The sequence below is a fragment of the Oncorhynchus clarkii genome, chromosome 1, assembly GCF_045791955.1.
Source record: "Oncorhynchus clarkii lewisi isolate Uvic-CL-2024 chromosome 1, UVic_Ocla_1.0, whole genome shotgun sequence".
Classification (NCBI taxonomy): Eukaryota; Metazoa; Chordata; class Actinopteri; order Salmoniformes; family Salmonidae; genus Oncorhynchus; species Oncorhynchus clarkii.
This window is the reverse complement of record NC_092147.1, coordinates 38,250,453-38,271,270: the sequence shown is the minus strand read 5'-3', so window position 1 is coordinate 38,271,270 and position 20,818 is coordinate 38,250,453. Positions and strand designations below refer to the sequence as shown.

General features: G+C 41.9%; 1 protein-coding gene across 1 annotated transcript; it reads left to right on the top strand.

Moving 5' to 3' along the window:
- Positions 1-12,392: 12,392 nt before the first annotated feature.
- Positions 12,393-18,031, top strand: c1h15orf40 (chromosome 1 C15orf40 homolog). The gene is made up of 4 exons (XM_071149671.1): positions 12,393-12,718; positions 17,090-17,219; positions 17,391-17,518; positions 17,610-18,031. Exons 1-4 carry the CDS (start codon positions 12,521-12,523, stop codon positions 17,700-17,702), a joined length of 549 nt encoding a protein of 182 aa, XP_071005772.1. The 5' UTR covers positions 12,393-12,520; the 3' UTR covers positions 17,703-18,031.
- The last annotated feature ends 2,787 nt before the right edge of the window (positions 18,032-20,818 follow it).

Below are 20,818 nucleotides of genomic sequence, written 5' to 3'. Positions count from 1 at the left end.
ACCACTCTTTTACACTGCTGCTACTCTCTGTTTCTAATCTATGAATAGTTACTTTAACTCTACCTACATGTACATATTACCTCAATTACCTCGACTAACCAGTGCCCACACCCATTGACTCTGTACCGGTACCCCCTGTATATAGCCTTGCTTGTTATTTTACTGCTGCTGTTTAATTATTTGTAACTTTTATTTTCTATTAAAAGAATTAACATTATTTTTTACTTAACAGTTTTTTTTCTTAACTTCTTAAAGCGTTGTTGGTTAAGGGTTTGTCAGTAAGCATTTCACTGTTGTATTCGGCGCATGTGACAAATACAATTTGATTTGATTTGATTTTAATGGACACCAGCAAGAGTAGATGTTGTGATGGTAACAACTAATGGGGGTCCAAATAAACATCAAACCATTTACTTGGTTTTAAACAATGTTGTGCATAACTAACCATGTTCCAAATGCATTAGGACCATTGACCTCCACTAAGACAAGTCTTGATTTGGGGGATAAGTAGTGTCCATCTCTAGCTGAGTTATGACATGTCAATCTATCATTAGCGTCTCCACTTGAAACAGCTCCTGGGCTGCATGTTTCCGTTGGTATGTGCTGCCTTGCCTTCAGTTAACTTCCATTGCATTTACCTTTTTTGCTATGACTGGAAAATATGTAAGCTATTGCTTTTCCTAACATCTGACTATTTTGATAAATATTAGTTATTCTTACCATAGATAAGGATTTCCCTCTGTGTCTTGGCTTGGATTGTTTTCCATTGAGGGATGAGTCTGTCACTGGATACTTGTTCCACATGTGAGTGTGTGTGCTGTGTGTTATGTTGCCTGCTCTGAAGTTTCTGAATGGGATGAACTTAAAGGGGACCCAGTGAGAAAGTGGGTGGGATATTATTTCAGAAGGAATGCTGAACCACTCAAATGCAAGGAAAGGCAGTCATAGGTGTTTTTCAGGGGTGGGATAACATTATAGAATGTGAACATGCTGTAACACCTTGACGTTTAGGAGCACCAATAAGGACTGCATTACACATTCACAAGCAATACATAAGAATTTCCGAAATGTTTACTTTAGAGCCTGCAAATTTCTGTTAAAGCTGCAATATGTAACTTTTGGGGTGACCAGACCAAATTTACATTGAAATGTTAGTTATCGATCTGTCATTCTTATTGAAAGCAAGTCTAACAAGCGGTAGAACTGTTTTATGTGCGCAATTTCTATGCTCCCCGTTGTTAGGCTTCGTTTTTGCGTCTTTTACTTTTGGTTTTGTAAAATACAATATTATAGTTTATGGAAAATATTTTTCACAGCGGTTTAGATGGTACAATGATTCTCTACACTGTATTTGCTTGTTTTGTCACATAAACTGAAAATAGGCAAACTATTTGAATTTTAGCAACCAGGAAATGGCGGAGCGATTTCTGCATAGTGCTTCTTTAAAGTTATGTCACAGTATATCACTACATACTGCAGTTGTTAAGTTAACACTATAGTTATTCCATTTCATACGTATTTATGTTGTTTGTAACCTACTGCTGTGTGTTTTATGGCAAATTAATGAAGTTCTTATGTAGCTGCCCTTCAACTAAAGTAATACAGAACATGTTAAAGTATACTAGACATAAAAAGTGAGCGAATTGTTATGTGGGCAAATTGTTATGAATTTAATTTTCTGAATGCCTTTACAAAAAAAACGTTTAGAAAACATGCGCAGATAACGCGCAGAGTTGACACCGATGGAGACACGCTGTTGCAACTTGCCATATGCAGGCAGACCTGTGTGAAATTAGCCACAATAAGGATTAGCCACAAAACTGCCATTTGCAGTTCGCCTTCATAATAAAGGTCCCCAATTGAAAATGATTAAAATTAATACAAATAGTGGAATCATGCCCTATTTTGACGAGATAATGCTAAACAAGTTCGGAATGTTGTTATATAAATTCAACAAATGACAAAAATGTGTTAATTTTATCTGTTGATAAAAATCTGTTGAAATCACACTGTGGGTGTATTAGATTTTATAATTGTATTGGGGGCATACTTACAGTGCCTTCAGAAAGTATTCACACCCCAGCTGGAATTGTTAAATGGATTACACTGAGATTTGTGTCACTGGCCTACACACAATAACCCATAATGTCAAAATGGAATTATGTTTTTAGAAATCTTTACGAATTAATAAAAAATGAAAAGCTGAATGTCTTGTGTCAGTAAGTATTATTCCCCTTTGTTACGGCATGCCTAAATACATTCAGGAGTAAAAATCTCCTTAAGAAGTCACATAATAAGTTGCATGTACTCACTCTGTGTGCAATATTAGTGTTTAACATGATTTTGGAGCGACTACCTCATCTCTGTACCCCACACATACAAGGTCCCTCAGTCGAGTATTGATGCAAACATGATGCAACTGTAGCTAAGATGGGGTGAGGTCTGTTTCATAATAAAGTGCTGATCTGCCTGGTGAGTGTAGAGGGTATAGAGATATTGTTATCCACGTCGGCACCAACGATGTTAGGATGAAACAGTCAGAGGTCACCAAGTGCAACATAGCTTCAGCGTGTAAATCAGCTAGAAAGATGTGTCGGCATCAAGTAATTGTCTCTGGCCCCTTCCCAGTTAGGGGGAGTGATGAGCTCTACAGCAGAGTCTCACAACTCAATCGCTGGTTGAAAACTGTTTTCTGCACCTCCTAAAAGATAGAATTTGTAGATAATTGGCCCTCTTTCTGGGACTCACCCACAAACAGGACCAAGCCTGGCCTGCTGAGGAGTGGCGGACTCCATCCTAGCTAGAGGGGTGCTCTCATCTTATCTACCAACATAGACAGGGCTCTAACTCCTCTAGCTCCACAATGCAATAGGGTGCAGGTCAGGCAGCAGGCTGTTAGCCAGCCTGCCAGCTTAGTGGAGTCTGCCACTAGCACAGTCACTGTAGTCAGCTCAGCTATCCCCATTGAGACCGTGTCTGTGCCTCGCCCTAGGTTGGGCAAAACTAAACATGGCCGTGTTCGCCTTAGCAATCTCACTAGGATAAAGACCTCCTCCATTCCTGACATTATTGAAAGAGATCGTGATACCTCACATCTCAAAATAGGGCTACTTAATGTTAGATCCCTCAATTCAAAGGCAGTAAAACTCAATGAACTAATCACTGATCATAATCTTGATGTGATTGGCCTGACTGAAACATGGCTTAATCCTGATGAATTTACTGTGTTAAATGAGGCCTCACCTCCTGGTTACACTAGTGAACATATCCCCCGTGCATCCCGCAAAAGCGGAGGTGTTGCTAACATTTACGATAGCAAATTTCAATTTACAAAAAAAAATATGATGTTTTCGTCTTTTGAGCTTCTAGTCATGACATCTATGCAGCCTACTCGATCACTTTTTATAGCTACTGTTTACAGGCCTCCTGGGCCATATACAGCGTCCTCACTGAGTTTCCTGAATTCCTATCGGACCTTGTAGTCATGGCAGATAATATTCAAATTTTTGGTGATTTTAATATTCACATGGAAAAGTCCCCAGACCCACTCCAAAAGGCTTTCGGAGCCATCATCGACTCAGTGGGTTTTGTCCAACATGTCTCTGGACCTGCTCACTGTCACAGTCATACTCTGGACCTAGTTTTGTCCCATGGGAATAAATGTTGTGGATCTTAATGTTTTTCCTCATAATCATGGACTATCGGACCACCATTTTATTACGTTTGCAATCGCAACAAATAATCTGCTCAGACCCCAACCAAGAAGCATCAAAAGTCGTGCTATAAATTCTCAGACAACACAAAGATTCCTTGATGCCCTTCCAGACTCCCTCTGCCTACCCAAGGGCATCGGAGGACAAAAATCAGTTAACCACCTAACTGAGGAACTCAATTTAACCTTGCGCAATACCCTAGATGCAGTTGCACCCCTAAAAACTAAAAACATTTGTCATAAGAAACTAGCTCCCTGGTATACAGAAAATACCCGACCTCTGAAGCAAGCTTCCAGAAAATTGGAACGGAAATGGCGCCACACCAAACTGGAAGTCTTCCGACTAGCTTGGAAAGACAGTACCGTGCAGTATTGAAGAGCCCTCACTGCTGCTCGATCATCCTATTTTTCCAACTTAATTTAGGAAAATAAGAACAATCCGAAATGTATTTTTTGATACTGTCGCAAAGCTAACTAAAAAGCAGCATTCCCCAAGTGAGGATGGCTTTCACTTCAGCAGTAATAAATTAATGAACTTCTTTGAGGAAAAGATCATGATCATTAGAAAGCAAATTACGGAGTCCTCTTTAAATCTGCGTATTCCTCCAAAGCTCAGTTGTCCTGAGTCTGCACAACTCTGCCAGGACCTAGGATCAAGAGTGTTTTAGTACTATATCTCTTGACACAATGATTAAAATAATCATGGCCTCTAAACCTTCAAGCTGCATACTGGACCCTATTCCAACTAAACTACTGAAAGAGCTGCTTCCTGTGCTTGGCCCCCCTATGTTGAACACAATAAACGGCTCTCTATCCACCGGATGTGTACCAAACTCACTAAAAGTGGCAATAATAAAGCCTCTCTTGAAAAAGCCAAACCTTGACCCAGAAAATATTTTTAAAACTATCGCGCTATATCGAATCTTCCATTACTCTCAAAATGTTAGAAAAAGCTGTTGCGCAGCAACTCACTGCCTTCCTGAAGACAAACAATGTATACGAAATGCTTCAGTCTGGTTTTAGACCCCATCACAGCACTGAGACTGCACTTGTGAAGGTGGTAAATTACCTTTTAATGGCGTCAGAACGAGGCTCTGCATCTGTCCTCGTGCTCCTAGACCTTAGTGCTGCTTTTGATACCATCGATCACCACATTCTTTTGGAGAGATTGGAAACCCAAATTGGTCTACACGGACAAGTTCTGGCCTGGTTTAGATCTTATCTGTCGGAAAGATATCAGTTTGACTCTGTGAATGGTTTGTCCTCTGACAAATCAACTGTAAATTTCGGTGTTCCTAAAGGTTCCGTTTTAGGACCACTATTGTTTTCACTATATATTTTACCTCTTGGGGATGTCACTCGAAAACATAATGTTAACTTTCACTGCTATGCGGATGACACACAGCTGTACATTTCAATGAAACATGGTGAAGCCCCAAAATTGCCCTCGCTAGAAGTCTGTGTTTCAGACATAAGGAAGTGGATGGCTGCAAACTTTCTACTTTTAAACTTGGACAAAACAGAGATGCTTGTTCTAGGTCCCAAGAAACAAAGAGATCTTCTGTTGAATCTGACAATTAATCTTGATGGTTGTACAGTCGTCTCAAATTAAACTGTGAAGGACCTCAGCGTTATTCTGGACCCTGATCTCTCTTTTGACGAACATATCAAGACTGTTTCAAGGACAGCTTTTTTCCATCTACGTAACATTGCAAAAATCAGAAACTTTCTGTCCAAAAATGATGCAGAAAAATGTATCCATGCTTTTGTTACTTCTAGGTTAGACTACTGCAATGCTCTACTTTCCAGCTACCCGGATAAAGCACTAAATAAACTTCAGTTAGTGCTAAATACGGCTGCTAGAATCCTGACTAGTACCAATTTTTTAAATCATATTACTCCAGTGCTAGCCTCCCTACACTGGCTTCCTGTTAAGGCAAGGGCTGATTTTAAGGTTTTACTGCCAACCTACAAAGCATTACATGGGCTTGCTCCTACCTATCTTTCCGGTTTGGTCCTGCCTACATACCTACACGTACGCTACGGTCACAAGACACAGGCCTCCTAATTGTCCCTAGAATTTCTAAGCAAACAGCTGGAGGCAGGGCTTTCTCCTATAGAGCTCCATTTTTATGGAATGGTCTGCCTACCCATGTGAGAAACGCAGACTCGGGCTCAACCTTTAAGTCTTTACTGAAGACTCATCTCTTCAGTGGGTCATGTGATTGAGTGTAGTCTGGCCCAGGAGTGTGAAGGTGAACGGAAAGGCTCTGGAGCAATGAACCGCCCTTGCTGTCTCTGCCTGGCCGGTTCCCCTCTCTCCACTGGGATTCTCTGCCTCTAACCCTATTACAGGGGCTGAGTCACTGGCTTACTGGTGCTCTTTCATGCCGTCCCTAGGAGGGGTGTGTCACTTGAGTGGGTTGAGTCACTGACGTGATCTTCCTGTCTGGGTTGGCGCCCCTCCTTGGGTTGTGCCGTGGCGGAGATCTTTGTGGGCTATACTCAGGCTTGTCTCAGGATGGTAAGTTGGTGGTTGAAGATATCCCTCTAATGGTGTGGGGGCTGTGCTTTGGCAAAGTGGGTGGGGTTATATCATTCCTGTTTAGACCTGTCCGGGGGTATCATCATATGGAGCCACAGTGTCTCCTGACACCCCCTGTCTCAGCCTCCAGTATTTATGCTGCAGTAGTTTATGTGTCGGGGGGCTAGGGTCAGTTTGTTATATCTGGAGTACTTCTCCTGTCTTATCCGGTGTCCTGTGTGAATTTAAGTATGCTCTCTCTAATTCTCTCTTTCTTTCTCTCTCTCGGAGGACCTGAGCCCTAGGACCATGCCTCAGGACTACCTGGCATGATGACTCCTTGCTGTCCCCAGTCCACCTGGCCGTACTGCTGCTCCAGTTTCAACTGTTCTGCCTGCGGCTGTGGAACCCTGACCTGTTCAACGAACGTGCTACCTGTCCCAGACCTGCTGTTTTCAACTCTCTAGAGACAGCAGGAGCGGTAGAGATACTCTTAATGATCGGCTATGAAAAGCCAACTGACATTTACTGCTGAGGTGCTGACTTGCTGCAACTACTGTGATTATTATTATTTGACCATGCTGGTCATTTATGAACATTTGAACATCTTGGCCATGTTCTGTTATAATTTCCACCCAGCACAGCCAGAAGAGGACTGGCCACCCCTCATAGCCTGGTTCCTCTCTCGGTTTCTTCCTAGGTTTTGGCCTTTCTAGGGAGTTTTTCCTAGCCACCGTGCTTCTACACCTGCATTGCTTGCTGTTTGGGGTTTCAGGCTGGGTTTCTATACAGGACTTTGAGGTATCAGCTGATGTAAGAAGGGCTATATAAATACATTTGATTTGATTTAACAACACTATCAACAAGGCAGGTCCTACAGGCCCTAGTTTTGTCTCACCAGGACTACTGTCCAGTCTTGTGTTCAGGTGCTATAGAGGGACAGGCTGGCCCTTAAATGTACACAGACAGCTAACATTAATAATATGCATGTCAAACTCTCCTGGCTCAAAGCAAAGGAGAGATTGACTTCATCACTACTTTTTTTGTAAGAAGTATTGACATGTTGAATGCAGCCGTGCTGTCTGTTTAAACTATCACACAGCTCAGACACCCATACAGCTCAGACACCCTTCACAAAGTACTACATGGAGCCATGACTACATGGAACTATTCTACATCAAGTAACTAATGCAGTCAAATCTGATTTAAATACACAGATGAAAAACACACCTTATGAAAGAGTGGGGACTGTGAAAAGGCATAGACACATGCATTTTGTGTTGTAGGTATTTTTATTTTACCAGGCAAGTCAGTTAAAAACAAATTATTATTTTCAATGACGGCCTAGGAACAGTAGGTTAACTGCCTTGTTCAGGGGCAGAATGACAGATTTGTATCATGTCAGTTCGGGGAGTTTTCGGTTTCTTGTCCAACACTCTAACCACTAGGCTACCCTGCTGTCGTGGTAGTAAAGTAGTGGCCTGAGGGCACTAACTGTTGTGAAATGTATTGTAATGTTTTTTAAATTGTATGTGGGTTGGCAGGATAGCCTAGTACTTAGAGCGTTGGACTAGCAACCGAAAGGTTGTAAGATCGAATCCTGGAGCTGGCAAGGTAAAAATCTGTCTTTCTCCCCTGAACAAGGCATTTAACCCACTGTCATTGAAAATAATAATTTGTTCTTAATTAACTGACTTGCCTAGTTAAATAAAGGAAAAATATATACACTGCTGATTTTGCAGGTTTTCCTACTTACAAAGCATGTAATATGTAACTTGTAACTGTGAGAGACGGAATCTAAAACAAAAATCCAGAAAATCACATTGATTTTTAAGTAATTAATTTGCATTTTATTGCATGACATAAGTATTTGATCACCTACCAACCAGTAAGAACTCTGGCTCTCACAGACCTGTTAGTTTTTCTTTAAGAAGCCCTCCTGTTCTCCACTCATTACCTGTATTAACTGCACCTGTTTGAACTCGTTACCTGTATAAAAGACACCTGTCCACACACTCAATCAAACAGACTCCAACCTCTCTGCAATGTCCAAGACCAGATAGCTGTGTAAGGACATCAGGGATAAAATTGTAGACCTGCACAAGGCTGTGATGGGCTACAGGACAATAGGCAAGCAGCTTGGTGAGAAGGCAACAACTGTTGGCGCAACTATTAGAAAATTGAAGAAATTCAAGATGACGGTCAATCACCCTCGGTCTGGGGCTCCATGCAAGATCTCACCTCGTGGGGCATCAATGATCATGAGGAAGGTGAGGGATCAGCCCAGAACTACACGGCAGGACCTGGTCAATGACATGAAGAGAGCTGGGACCACAGTCTTAAAGAACCATTAGTAACACACTACGCCGTCATGGATTATAATCATGCAGCGCACGCAAGGTCCCCCTGCTCAAGCCAGCGCATGTCCAGGCCCGTCTGAAGTTTGCCAATGACCATCTGGATGATCCAGAGGAGGAATGGAAGAAGGTAATGTGGTCTGATGAGACAAAAATAGAGCTTTTTGGTCTAAACTCTACTCGCCGTGTTTGGAGGAAGAAGAAGGATGAGTACAACCCCAAGAGCACCATCCCAACCGTGAAGCATGGAGGTGGAAACATCATTCTTTGGGGATGCTTTTCTGCAAAGGGGACAGGACGACTGCACCATATTGAGGGGAGGATGGATGGGGCCATGTATCGCGAGATCTTGGCCAACAACCTCCTTCCCTCAGTAAGAGCATTGAAGATGGGTCGAGGCTGGGTCTTCCAGCATGACAACGACCCAAAACACACAGCCAGGGCAACTAAGGAGTGGCTCCGTAAGAAGCATCTCAAGGTTCTGGAGTGGCCTAGCCAATCTCCAGACCTGAACCCAATAGAAAATATTTGGAGGGAGCTGAAAGTCCGTATTGCCCAGCGACAGCCCCGAAACCTGAAGGATCTGGAGAAGGTCTGTATGGAGGAGTGGGCCAAAATCCCTGCTGCAGTGTGTGCAAACCTGGTCAAGAACTACAGGAAACATATGATCTCTGTAATTGCAAACAAAGGTTTCTGTACCAAATATTAAGTTCTGCTTTTCTGATGTATCAAACACTTATGTCATGCAATAAAATGCAAATTAATTACTTAAAAATCATACAATGTGTTTTTCTGGATTTTTTAGATTACGTCTTTCACAGTTGATGTGTACCTATGATAAAAATGACAGACCTCTACATGCTTTGTAAGTAGGAAAACCTGCAAATCGTCAGGGTATCAAATACTTGTTCTCCCCACTGTAACTGCCTTTATTTTGCTAGACCCCAGGAAGAGTAGCTGCTGCCTTGGAATAATAAATACAAATACAACTCAGTTGTCAGAGAGGAAAGAAACCGCTCAGGGACTTCACCATGAGGCCAATGGTGATTTTAAAACAGTTAGTGTTTAATGTCTGTGCTATGAGAAAATTGATGATGGATCAACAACATTGTAGTTACTCCACAATACTAACTTAAATGACAGAGTGAAAAGAAGGAAGCCTTTACATAATAAAAATATTCCAAAACATGCATCTTGTTTACAATAAGGCACTAAAGTAAAACTGCAAAAAAGGTGGCAAATAAATGTAATTTATGTCCTGAATACAAAGCATTATGTTTGGGGCAATCCAACACGACATCACTGAGTACAGCTCTTTGTATTGTCATGACGTTGGCCTCTTTGGGTATAGCAAGCCCATCCCCCTCTCCCTGACTCCCCCTTTCCTCCTTCAACTAGGTTGCTGTGGTCAGAGAGATGTCGTAAATTCCTGAGGTTCTCCTCATGGACACATAGTAGAGAGAGAGTACATTTTCATAGAGGACAAAGGAAATCCTTCCACCTCACAGAACTTGAGGTACGAACAAATTTCATGTTCCGGAGAAAATATAAAAGATTGGTGAAGAATCCAGCTACGAACTGGTCCGTTTGTCACAACTTGGGAAAGCTCATGGGAGACGGTGTGGCCACATGACCATAACGCTGTCTATATAATAGCCTCAGATATGAGGTTTACATCTAATTGTTGTATAATATGAATGAGTATTATACTGTTTGTATAATTGTGTAATATGATTTTGGACTGTTTAATAAAGAAAAATACAATTCCCTTTTGATTTGAACTAAATCAGAGGACCGCCCCTGAGCTCAGTTAGGGTCAGGCCTCCTGGGACAGCCCCTTTTCTGCCATTCCGAATAAAACCCAACTTTGAGAAATTATCAGCAGACCCGAGTTTACCTCAATTACAAGATGGCTAAAGGTTGTAGACCATGTTTTTCTCCATTAGGAGGGCAAAGGTTGTAGACCATTGCTGAATCTTTTAACCATACCACGTGGTTAAACTCTTAGACTATTGATACCGACAGAATAAGAACAAGTCTTTGATATTAATTACTAGTCTGCAGCTAGGAATTCGGTATCATTGAATGCGAAGAACGACAACCGCCGAAACAGCCATTCTATAACGAATGTCACTCTGAACAATTCCCTCTAACCACAACCGAGAGAGAGAGAGGGGGAGAGAGACAGACAATTCTACAAAAGAAACAAACTTTTCACCAGCGATCAAGACGACACACTGAGCGTAAATATATATTGATTGCAATTGTTCCCGAATGAGTGAGAGTTCATGTGTAAAGGATTAGCATTTCAATTGTTATAATTATTAACTCTGTAGTGACTTCTTAGTCGACCCCCACTTCCCCTTTTGTCTAACAAGCCGCCATGCCGGTTTAGCCCACTAGGGCACATTCTCCTATCATTTCATGTAACCACATTTACCTTGTTTGTTTGTTTGTTTATGCATTTCTGTGAATTACTTAGTTAGTAATAAATAAATGCTTTAAGACAATTGATGTATGGATGACTCATAGTGAAGACTGGGTTCGTGCAGATAACCAACAATTTACGACGTTTGGAAGGAGACTAATGTGAGGTAAAGTAAATCATTAATTAATTTGAAGACTAATTGATCAGATAAAATATCTGAAAAGTTATTTTAGGAAATGATAACTTTGTAATCTGAATATTTTTCCTTGGTGCCCCGACTTCCTAGTAATTACGGTTACATGATTAATCAGTCTAATCGCGTAATAACTAATTACAGAGAATCTTTGATAAAAACTATCAGTCTTCAGTTAATGATAGTAAAGACACGACAATATGTTCAAGCATGGTGGTGGCTGCTTCATGTTATGGGTATGCTCGTCATCGGCAAGGAATAGAGAGTTTTATAGGATAAAAAGTAACGGAATAGAGCTAAACACAAGTCCTAAAGGAAAACCTAGTTCAGTTTGCTTTCCAACAGACAATGGGAAACAAATTCACCTTTCAGACAGGACAATAACCTAAAACACAAGGCCAAATATACACTGGAGGTGCTTACCAAGAGGACATTGAATGTTTCTGAGTAGCCTAGTTACAATTGACTTAAATCAGCTTGAAGATCTAAGGCAAGACTTGAAAATAGCTGTCTAGCAATGATCAACAACCAACGACAGAGCTTGAATATTTTTTTTAAGAATAATGTGCAAATATTATACAATCCAGGTGTGCAAAGCTCTTGCTGTAATCGCTACCAAAGGGATGTGAATACTTATGTAAATGAGCCACTTCATTTTCAATAAACTATCTAAGATTTCTAAAAACATGTTTTCACTATCCTCATGTAACACAAAAATGTGGAATATGTTGAGGGTTATGAATACTTTATGAAGGCACTGTACAGCCTAATCTATGGATTGTGCGCCCATGAAATGCTAATATTTGTGTAAACTCTACACAGTTGTGTTCTGCGAGTGTCAGTGAGTAGGCTGATATCCCATTTCATGAGTGCACAATCAATAGGTTAGGCTGTACAGTGCCTTCATAAAGTATTCATAACCCTCAACATATTCCACATGCCCCCAATGCAATTCTAAAGTATAATACATCCACAGTGAGATTTCAAAATATGTTTACTTTTTTGTGTCAAATTAACTAATTATTGCATTTTACTGAATTTATAAAACAACATTCCGACTTTGTTAAGTATTATCTGGTCCAAACATGGCATGATTCCACTATTTCAATTGGGACTTTTATTTTGAAAGCAAACCGGAAATTACACTATTGTTGCTAATCTTTAGTCTGGCTAGCTTCACATAGGTCCCAGACAGCACTGTGTGCAGTAGCTTTGTTAACATTTTCTGACCGCTGTGCCTTGACGTTACTGGAGATAAAAATAAATAAAAAAGCACTGTAGTTTGAATAGTCACTGAGATTCCTTGATGTTCACCCAAATCCGTTCTCTTCGTTTAACCCGGACAACATTATTTCAGGTGTTACATTTGAGCAACTTTATCCAAAAGCATCTGTCTCTCTACTTCTGTCGGAGACTGTCCTCATCATCACACCAGCTTGAGGGTCTTTTGGCAGCAAGAAGAAATTACTCTGGAAACCATAACATGCCCAAAAAGGACAAAACGGTAGGGCTGTGCTAAAACAATGTCCGTGTAGTACAACCTCCGCCCATTACAGTACCCTGCCCAGCCCAGAATTGAGTTACTATTACTAGCCGGCTACCACCTGCGGTACTCAACCCTGCACCTTAGAGACTGCTACCCATACTGTTTTACCCACTTGTATATATACTGTATTGTAAAAGCCACTATGCTTTATCCGAAAATGTGGTCGGAGACTTCCTATGGAGGTTGTGACGCAATTACGGAGCCTCTGGGGCATGCAGAGGCCAAATCAAACTCTGTTCCGTTCTAAAATGTTGTAACATTGCGGAGGGCTCTGTATAGCTCCGCATTGACATGCTTGGCTGACAGTAGGCGGGGTGGTATGTGCAGTATAAACACTAACTTCCTTTAACAACGTCCTTCACAATAGCTCTGCTGTAATCGCTACTATGAAAGCCTTAAAGTCTGTGGAGGCTGCATTGCAATACATGCTGTACGGCCACGTCAATTACAGATTGACCATGGAGAGCCTATAAGGCTCATCCTATATAACTACTGCTGTAGGCTACACACTTTTTCATATACATATATATATATTCATATACTGTCCATAAACTGGCCAGCAGCATACCACTGCTGGCTTTCTTCTGAAGTTAAACAGGTTTGGTCCTGGATGGAAGACCAGATGCTGCTGGAAGTGGTGTTGGAGGGCCAGTAGGAGGCACCCTTTCCTCTGGTCTAAAAAAAATGTATCCCAATGTCCCAGGGCAGTGATTGGGGACATTGCCCTGTGTAAGGTTCCGTCTTTCGGATGGGACGTCAAACGGATGTCCTGACTCTCTGTGGTCACTAAAGATCCCATGGCACTTATTGTAAGAGTAGGGGTGTTAACCCCAGTGTCCTGCTAAATTCCCAATCTGGCCCTCATACCATCACAGTCATATGATCATGCCCAATTTACAATTGGCTAATTCATCCCCCCTCCTATCCCCTGTAACTATTCCCCAGGTTGTTGATGTAAATGAGAATGTGTTCTCAGTCAATTTACCTGGTAAAATAAGGGTAAAATAAATAATGTCTATACTGTAGCGACCCAGGTTTATAAGGGAGGTTATCGACTCAGTCAATGGTGCTTCGGGCCAGAAGTTTGTGGGTTCAGGTCGCGCTCCCTGCCAAAATGAATAATGTCCTATTGTATAGATAATAGAACGAAAATGAACTATTAAGAGATCAGATTTTTTTATTTATAAATACTTTGACACACTTAGCTAGCTTACCCACTTTATTCCTTTCTGTAAGCATGTATTTTCAGATTCCACAATGATTATTTAGTTGTGGACACGACACCACCGCATTCCGTCTTGCTCTTGGCCCTCCTCATCTTTGTAAGTCACCTTGATTTTGCACCTGTGTGCTTTAACAGTTTCCTTATTAAAATTAGCGAACTCCATGACAGTAGCTAAAGCATGAGGCTATAGCAGCACACAGACTACAAATGCATGCTGGGCGGGGCATGCCCTGAGCTTGTGAAGTGAGCACTACTGGGAGCGCTACTGGAGCGGGCGAGAAGTCCAACACTCCAGCCTTTGGGAAACTCGAAACTCGCTCCAGTTAAAAATTGGGCACGCTCCGCTCCAGCTTCGCATGCAAGCAACAACGTAGCTAACTTGGTTAGTCTTATGGGGTGAGCAAACAAGCTAGCTAATTAGCTAGGTAGTCTTGTTAGCTAGCTAGCTAGCCTGTTATCTATGCTGGTTGTTAGCTTACATAACTGATGTGTATAATTGTAAGGGATACTTTTATGGATAATATTAACATTTACAGAGTGGGTGAGCTCCATTCCTGACAGGCTGATCAGATTCAATAGCAGCCTGAGAGGTTGATACAGTGCATTCGGAAAGTATTCAGACCCCATCCCTTTTCTAAATTTTGTTACATTACAGCCTTATTCTAAAATTGATTAAATATTTTTTTCCCTCATCAATCTACCCACAATACCCCATAATAACAAAGCGAAAATAGGTATTGATAAATGTTTGCTAATGTATTAAAAATAAGAAACAGAAATACCTAATTTACATACATATTCAGACCCTTTGCTATGTTTGAACAACTTGATTGGAGTCCACCTATGGTCTATTCAATTGATTGGACATGATTTGGAAAGGCACACACCTGTTTTATAAGATCTCACAGTTGACGGTACATGTCAGAGCAAAAACCAAGCCTTGAGGTCAGAGGAATTATCCATAGAGCTCCGAGACAGGATTGTGTTGAGGCACAGATCTGGGGAAAGGTACCAAAACATTTCTGCAGCATTGAAGGTCCCCAAGATCGCTGTGGCCTCCATCATTCTTAAATGGAAGAAGTTTGAAACTACCAAGACTCGTCCTAGAGCTGAGCAATCGGGGGAGAAGGGCCTTGGTCAGGGAGGTGACCAAGAACTTGATTGTCACTCAGACAGAGCTCCAGAGTTCCTCTTTGGAGATGGGAGAACCTTTCAGAAGGACAATCATCTTTGCAGCACTCCACCAATCAGGCATTTATGGTAGAGTGGCCAGACAGAAGCCACTCCTCAGTGAAATGCACATGACAGCCCACTTGGAGTTTGCCAAAAGGCACCTAAAGGACTCAGAACATGAGGAATAAGATTCTCTGGTCTGATGAAACCAAGACTTAACTCTTTGGCCTGATTGCCAAGCGTCACATCTGGAGGAAACCTGGCACCATCCCTACGGTGAAGCATGGTGGTTGCAGAATCATGCTGTGCGGATGTTTTTCAGTGGCAGGGACTGGGAGACTAGTCAGGATCAAGGGAATGGTGAATGGAGGAAATTACAGAGAATAGAAACCTGCTCCAGAGTGCTCAGGGCCTCAGACTGGGGCAAAGGTTTACCTTCCAACAGGACAACGATCCTAAGCACGCAGCCAAAACAGTGCAGGAGTGGCTTCTGGAAAAGTCTCAGAATAACCTTGAGTGGCTCAGCCAGAGCCCGGACTTGAATCCGACCAAACATCTCTGGAGAGACATGAAATTAGCTGTGCAGCGACACTCCCCTTCCAGCCTGACAGAGCGTGAGAGGATCTGCAGAGAAGAATGGGAGAAACTCCCCAAATACAGGTGTGCCAAGCTTGTAGCATCATACCCAAGAAGAGTTGAGGCTGTAATCGCTGCCAAAGGTGCTTCAACAAAGTACTGAGTAAAGGGTCTGAATACTTACATACATGTAATATACTTTTTATTTTGTGTACATTTGTAAAAATATCTAAAAACCCATTCATACTTTGTCATTATGAGGTATTGTGTGTAGATTGATAAGGGGGGAAAAATATTAAATCAATTTTAAAATAAGTCTAACATAAAAATGTGGAAAAAGTAAATGGGTCTGAATACTTTCTGAATGCTCTGTAAATCAGGATTCTACCTTGTTGGCTGTTCCATAGGTTAAGCTCCTTGCAGAAAGATTAGCAAACAGTGCATTATGTAAATGATCAAGAGTTAATTCCTGGCAGTCTGATTAGATTCAAAAGCAGCCTCAGAGGCTGGCAAGTCAGGATGCTGCCTTGTAGGCTGTCTGCATGGATCCTTACAAATAAAACAGCCTACAAGGCAGCATCCTGATTGAATCTGATCAGCCTGCCAGGAATAGAGCTCACCCGCTCTGGTTTATATGCATCAGCCTATAAAGCGCTGACAGTTAATCTGCCTGCAAGGAGCTTTACCTATAAAACAGCCTAAAGCATCTAGATATCAGCCTTTGAGGCTGAAATTTAATCTGATCAGCCTGTCAGGAATGAAGCTCACCCACTGTGAGTGTAAATATTATACACAAAACATGAAGTGTGACTTCTAATTACCCATATATCAGTTATGTAAGCTAACAACCATCATAGATAACAAGCTAGCTTTCTAGCTAGCTAACAAGATTACCTAGTTAACTAACTAGCTACCTAGTTACCTAACTACCTAGTTAGATAACTAGTTAGCTCAAAAGACTAGCCAAGTTAGCTGCGTTGTTCCTTGCATGCGATTGGCTGTAGTCTTGGGGGCAGCAAGCAGACTGGGAGACGAGCTAGTCTGTCAGGCATCGTTCAGGGCTTAAATACCCTGCGTTGTAATCAACCTGTGGCTGCTTGATGAAGTGGTTATCATGCATCTGAAGAAATTAATAGATCATTCGTGGTACATTTATTATTTTGTGATCTCAACAAAACAGCTTTTGTTATGTAGTGATCATGAGATAAATAAGTTGTGATCTTGACATAATGAGGACTATTTTTTATTTTATTCATATGTCCTCTCTGGAGAGGTTTGAGTCAAATGAACTTTCATGCAGACCAATGGCTACTTACTACTGTACTGTAAAAATGTTGTCCCTCTCTCTTCATCAGAATAAAACTGTAGGCCTACAGAAGCCGTCGGAGAAACCTTCACCTTCTGGGCCAGTAGCTCGAAACAAGAACGGAGTGGTGACAATTTCAGTGCACGCGAAGCCTGGATCTAAACAGAACGCAATTACAGGTGCACTCTTTTTGTATACCGAAAAATGATGGCAATAGAAACTCAACTACGAGACTAATTGAGGGCTAGCCCCATATTTGTGTGCCCACATTATTTGTGTATTTTTTGTGTGTAATACATTTAACGTAGCTGGGCTATGTCATTTTTTAAAACAAAAATGATCTTTCCCAGATGTGTCTATAGAGGCAGTAGGTGTCGCTATTGCCGCACCGCCAACAGATGGGGAGGCCAATGCGGAGCTTGTGCGGTATCTCTCCAAGGTGCTGGAGTTGAAGAGAAGTGAAGTCGTTTTGGACAAGGTTTGTTTATATAGCCTTCTGTGTTGCCCGTAACAGAACATTTTCAAATTGAAACTAAAATGCTGCATCATGTCCTTATGTCTCTCTGCAGGGCTCCAGATCCAGAGAGAAGATTATTAAAGTGACTGGGTCACTAACCCCGGAGCAGGTGTTGGACAGGTTAAAGCAAGAGGCTTCTGGATGACATCATGGAGGACATTGTGTTCCTGGTCCTATGCACCTTTACAGTATTCGGTTGATTTTAAGACATCTATGGAAAACAGTTCAGATACAATAAGATTGTAGCTATGTGTTTGCATCAGCTGATACATACACCAATAAATACACAATATGTGAGATGCCCTATATGGAAGCATTCTATAATTATTTGAAATGTGTAGGGGTCTGAAATGATTCTCAAAATGTTGAAAGAACCCTTGTTTACGGAGGCCATCCTCTCTCTTTTCTCAGAAATAATTAGCTTATCATCTTTTGCACTATGATAGTTAAAATAAAAATATGAATCACAATGAGTCTTGCCTCAGGTGTGGTTACTTATTTGATTGCTATTATTGTATCATGTTCATACTGACAAAGTTATCTTAAGTTACCACCTTTTCAGCCCATCTACCTTCAGTGCAAGAGATAGCTCACGGTATGTAGAAATGGCACTGGAATGTATAGCGTCCGTTTAGGGGCTCCTGTCCAATTCTGCTATTTTGTGTGTTTTTTTGCCGCTGATATTAACTTTCTTTGTACATAATGTTTCTGCCACCGTTTCCTATGACCTAAAATAGCTTCTGGACATCAGAACAGCGATCGCTAACCTCGACTTGGGTGAAGAGTTCTACTTCAATCAGTCGGCGGCGCAGGACATACTACCCACCCCGGACCAGGCCCTAATCCTGACACTCGGAAGAGAAAGAGATATAGAGGACGATGTGCAGGTACCCTGATGAAACTATGGCGTCAAGTTAATAATCCACCTCTACCCTCTGTTCTATTGGCGAATGTACAATCACTGGAGAACAAACTGGATGAGCTCCGTTCGAAACTATCTTATCAACAGGACATGAAGAACTGTAATATCCTGTTTCTTGTAAACTTGGCTGAACAAGGACGTGGATAATATTCTAGCTTGTTTTTCTCTATGCATCGGCAGACAGAACGGCAGCGTCGGGTAAGCACAAGGGGGGTGGTGGTGTGTGTCACTTTGTTAACAACAGCTGGTGGGCGATCTCAAATATTAAGGAAGCCTCAAGGTTCTGCTTGCCTGAGTTAGAATAGCTCATGATAAGCTGTACACCATATTATTTACCAAGACATTTCATCTATATTTTTCGTAGCTGTCTATTTACCACCACAAACCGATGCTGGCACTAAGACCACACTCAATGAGCTGTATAGGGCCATAAGCAAACAGGAAAATGCTCATCCAGAGGCGGCGTAAGACTGCTAAATATTTAACCAAAAAGCTACCCGGACGATCTGCATTGACCCTTTTTGCACTAACTTTTTTGACTCATCACATACACTGCTGCTACTGTTACTATCTGTCACTTTGTCTACCTCAATTACCTCTTACCCCTGCACATCGACTCTGCACTGGTACCCCTTGTATATAACCAACTTATCGTTTCTCATATGTATCTATTATTACTTTTATTTGTACTTTTCTGTTATTTCTCTATTTTCTTTCTCTGCGTTTTTGGGAAAGGCCCGTAAGTAAACATTTCACTGTTAGTTTACACTGTTCACGAAGCATGTGGCAACTAAAATGGGATAACATTTGATTTGGTTAGTCTTTTAGAAAATAGCTTATTAGATCCTTTTGCCAGTAAAATGTTTTCCCTGCAGTCTATTTGTTGCCCCTAAAACCTACATGAACATACCAAACATTCGGAACACCTTACTAATATTGAGTTGCTCTAAGTTGGCTGGATGTCCTTTGGGTAGTGGTGGACCATTCTTGATACACACAGGAAAAAACCCAGCAGTGTTGCAGTTCTTGACCAAACCGTTGCACCTATTACCATACCCTGTTCAAAGTCACTTAAATCTTTCGTCTTGCCCATTCACCCTCTGAATGGCACACACAAAATACTTGTCTCAAGGCTTACAAATCCTTCTTTAACCTGTCTCCTCCCCTTCATCTTTACTGATTTTAAGTGGATGTATCAAGTGACATCAATATGGGATCATAGCTTTCACCTGGATTCACCTGGTCAGTTTGTGTCAGAGCAGGTGTTGTTAATGCTTTGTATACTCAGTGTATGTTTTGTTTATTTTCTTTGACCTCATGTTGGTACCAGTATTTATTTATGTATCTGTTTTTCTTCTCATTATTTTACCCCGCTTTCGTGGTATCCAATTGGTAGTTACAGTCTTAGCTCCTGTAGGGACTCGGGAGAGGCAAAGGTCGAGAGCCGTGCATCCTCCAAAACACAACCCAACCAAGCCGCACTGCTTCTTTACACAATTCCCACTTAACCTAGAAGCCAGCCACACCAATGTGTCAGAGGAAACACCATCCACCTGGCAACCGTGTCAGAGTGCACTGCGCCCGGCCCGTCACAGAAGTTGCTAGGGGGCAATGGGTCAAGGACGTCCCTGCCGACCAAACCCTCCCCTAACCCGGGTGACGCTAGGCCAATTGTGTGCTTCCCCATGGGTCTCCCAGTCGAGGCCGGCTGCGACAGAGCCTGGACAAACCCAGAATCTCTAGTGGCACAGCTTGCACTGCATTGCAGTGCCTTAGACCACTGCACCACTCGGGGAGGCCCTTTTATTTCTGTATCTTATTGCTGTAGTTATGGTAAAGGAAATGGAAATGGCAGTGAATTCTCAGTGACTCCATCTCCCCTGTGGTGTGACAGCAGGACAAGGCAGTCTGCCTGAATCCTGTACTTTTAATCAGGCTGTGGATTAATATTTGATTCACAGCAGGAATTAACCTTTATTTTCAATGTCCTTTTATTTACTTTCATGCAGCTGCTTACCAAAAAAAGTGACAGGATGACTGCTATATTGTTGTTACATTTTTTAAATCTGATTACATAGTCCAGATAACATGTACAGTAATCCGTTACTACCCAACCTGCTCAGCTCCAGAGGACTCAAGTAAGGGCCTTCAGCCCTGTCGGAAACCGAGCAGCTTGCCACGTGAAGGTCGCTCCATTCCCTGGGTCTCCCTCATCATGCTGGGCTCCACTGTGTACAACAGTTCCCCGTCGATCTGCTCCCTCTCCAAGGCTTGGCAGTACTGGCCCAGTTTGAGCAGTCGCTGGCAGGAGTACACCTCTGCCACACTCATGTCCGGTA

Bases quoted from the DNA above. Each gene is read 5' to 3' on its own strand.
- c1h15orf40 (XM_071149671.1), top strand. From the start codon at position 12,521: ATGTTCACCCAAATCCGTTCTCTTCGTTTAACCCGGACAACATTATTT. The intron at 12,719-17,089 runs GTAGGGCTGTGC...TCTCTTCATCAG, and splicing joins TGCCCAAAAAGGACAAAACG to AATAAAACTGTAGGCCTACA. The intron at 17,220-17,390 runs GTGCACTCTTTT...GATCTTTCCCAG, and splicing joins TAAACAGAACGCAATTACAG to ATGTGTCTATAGAGGCAGTA.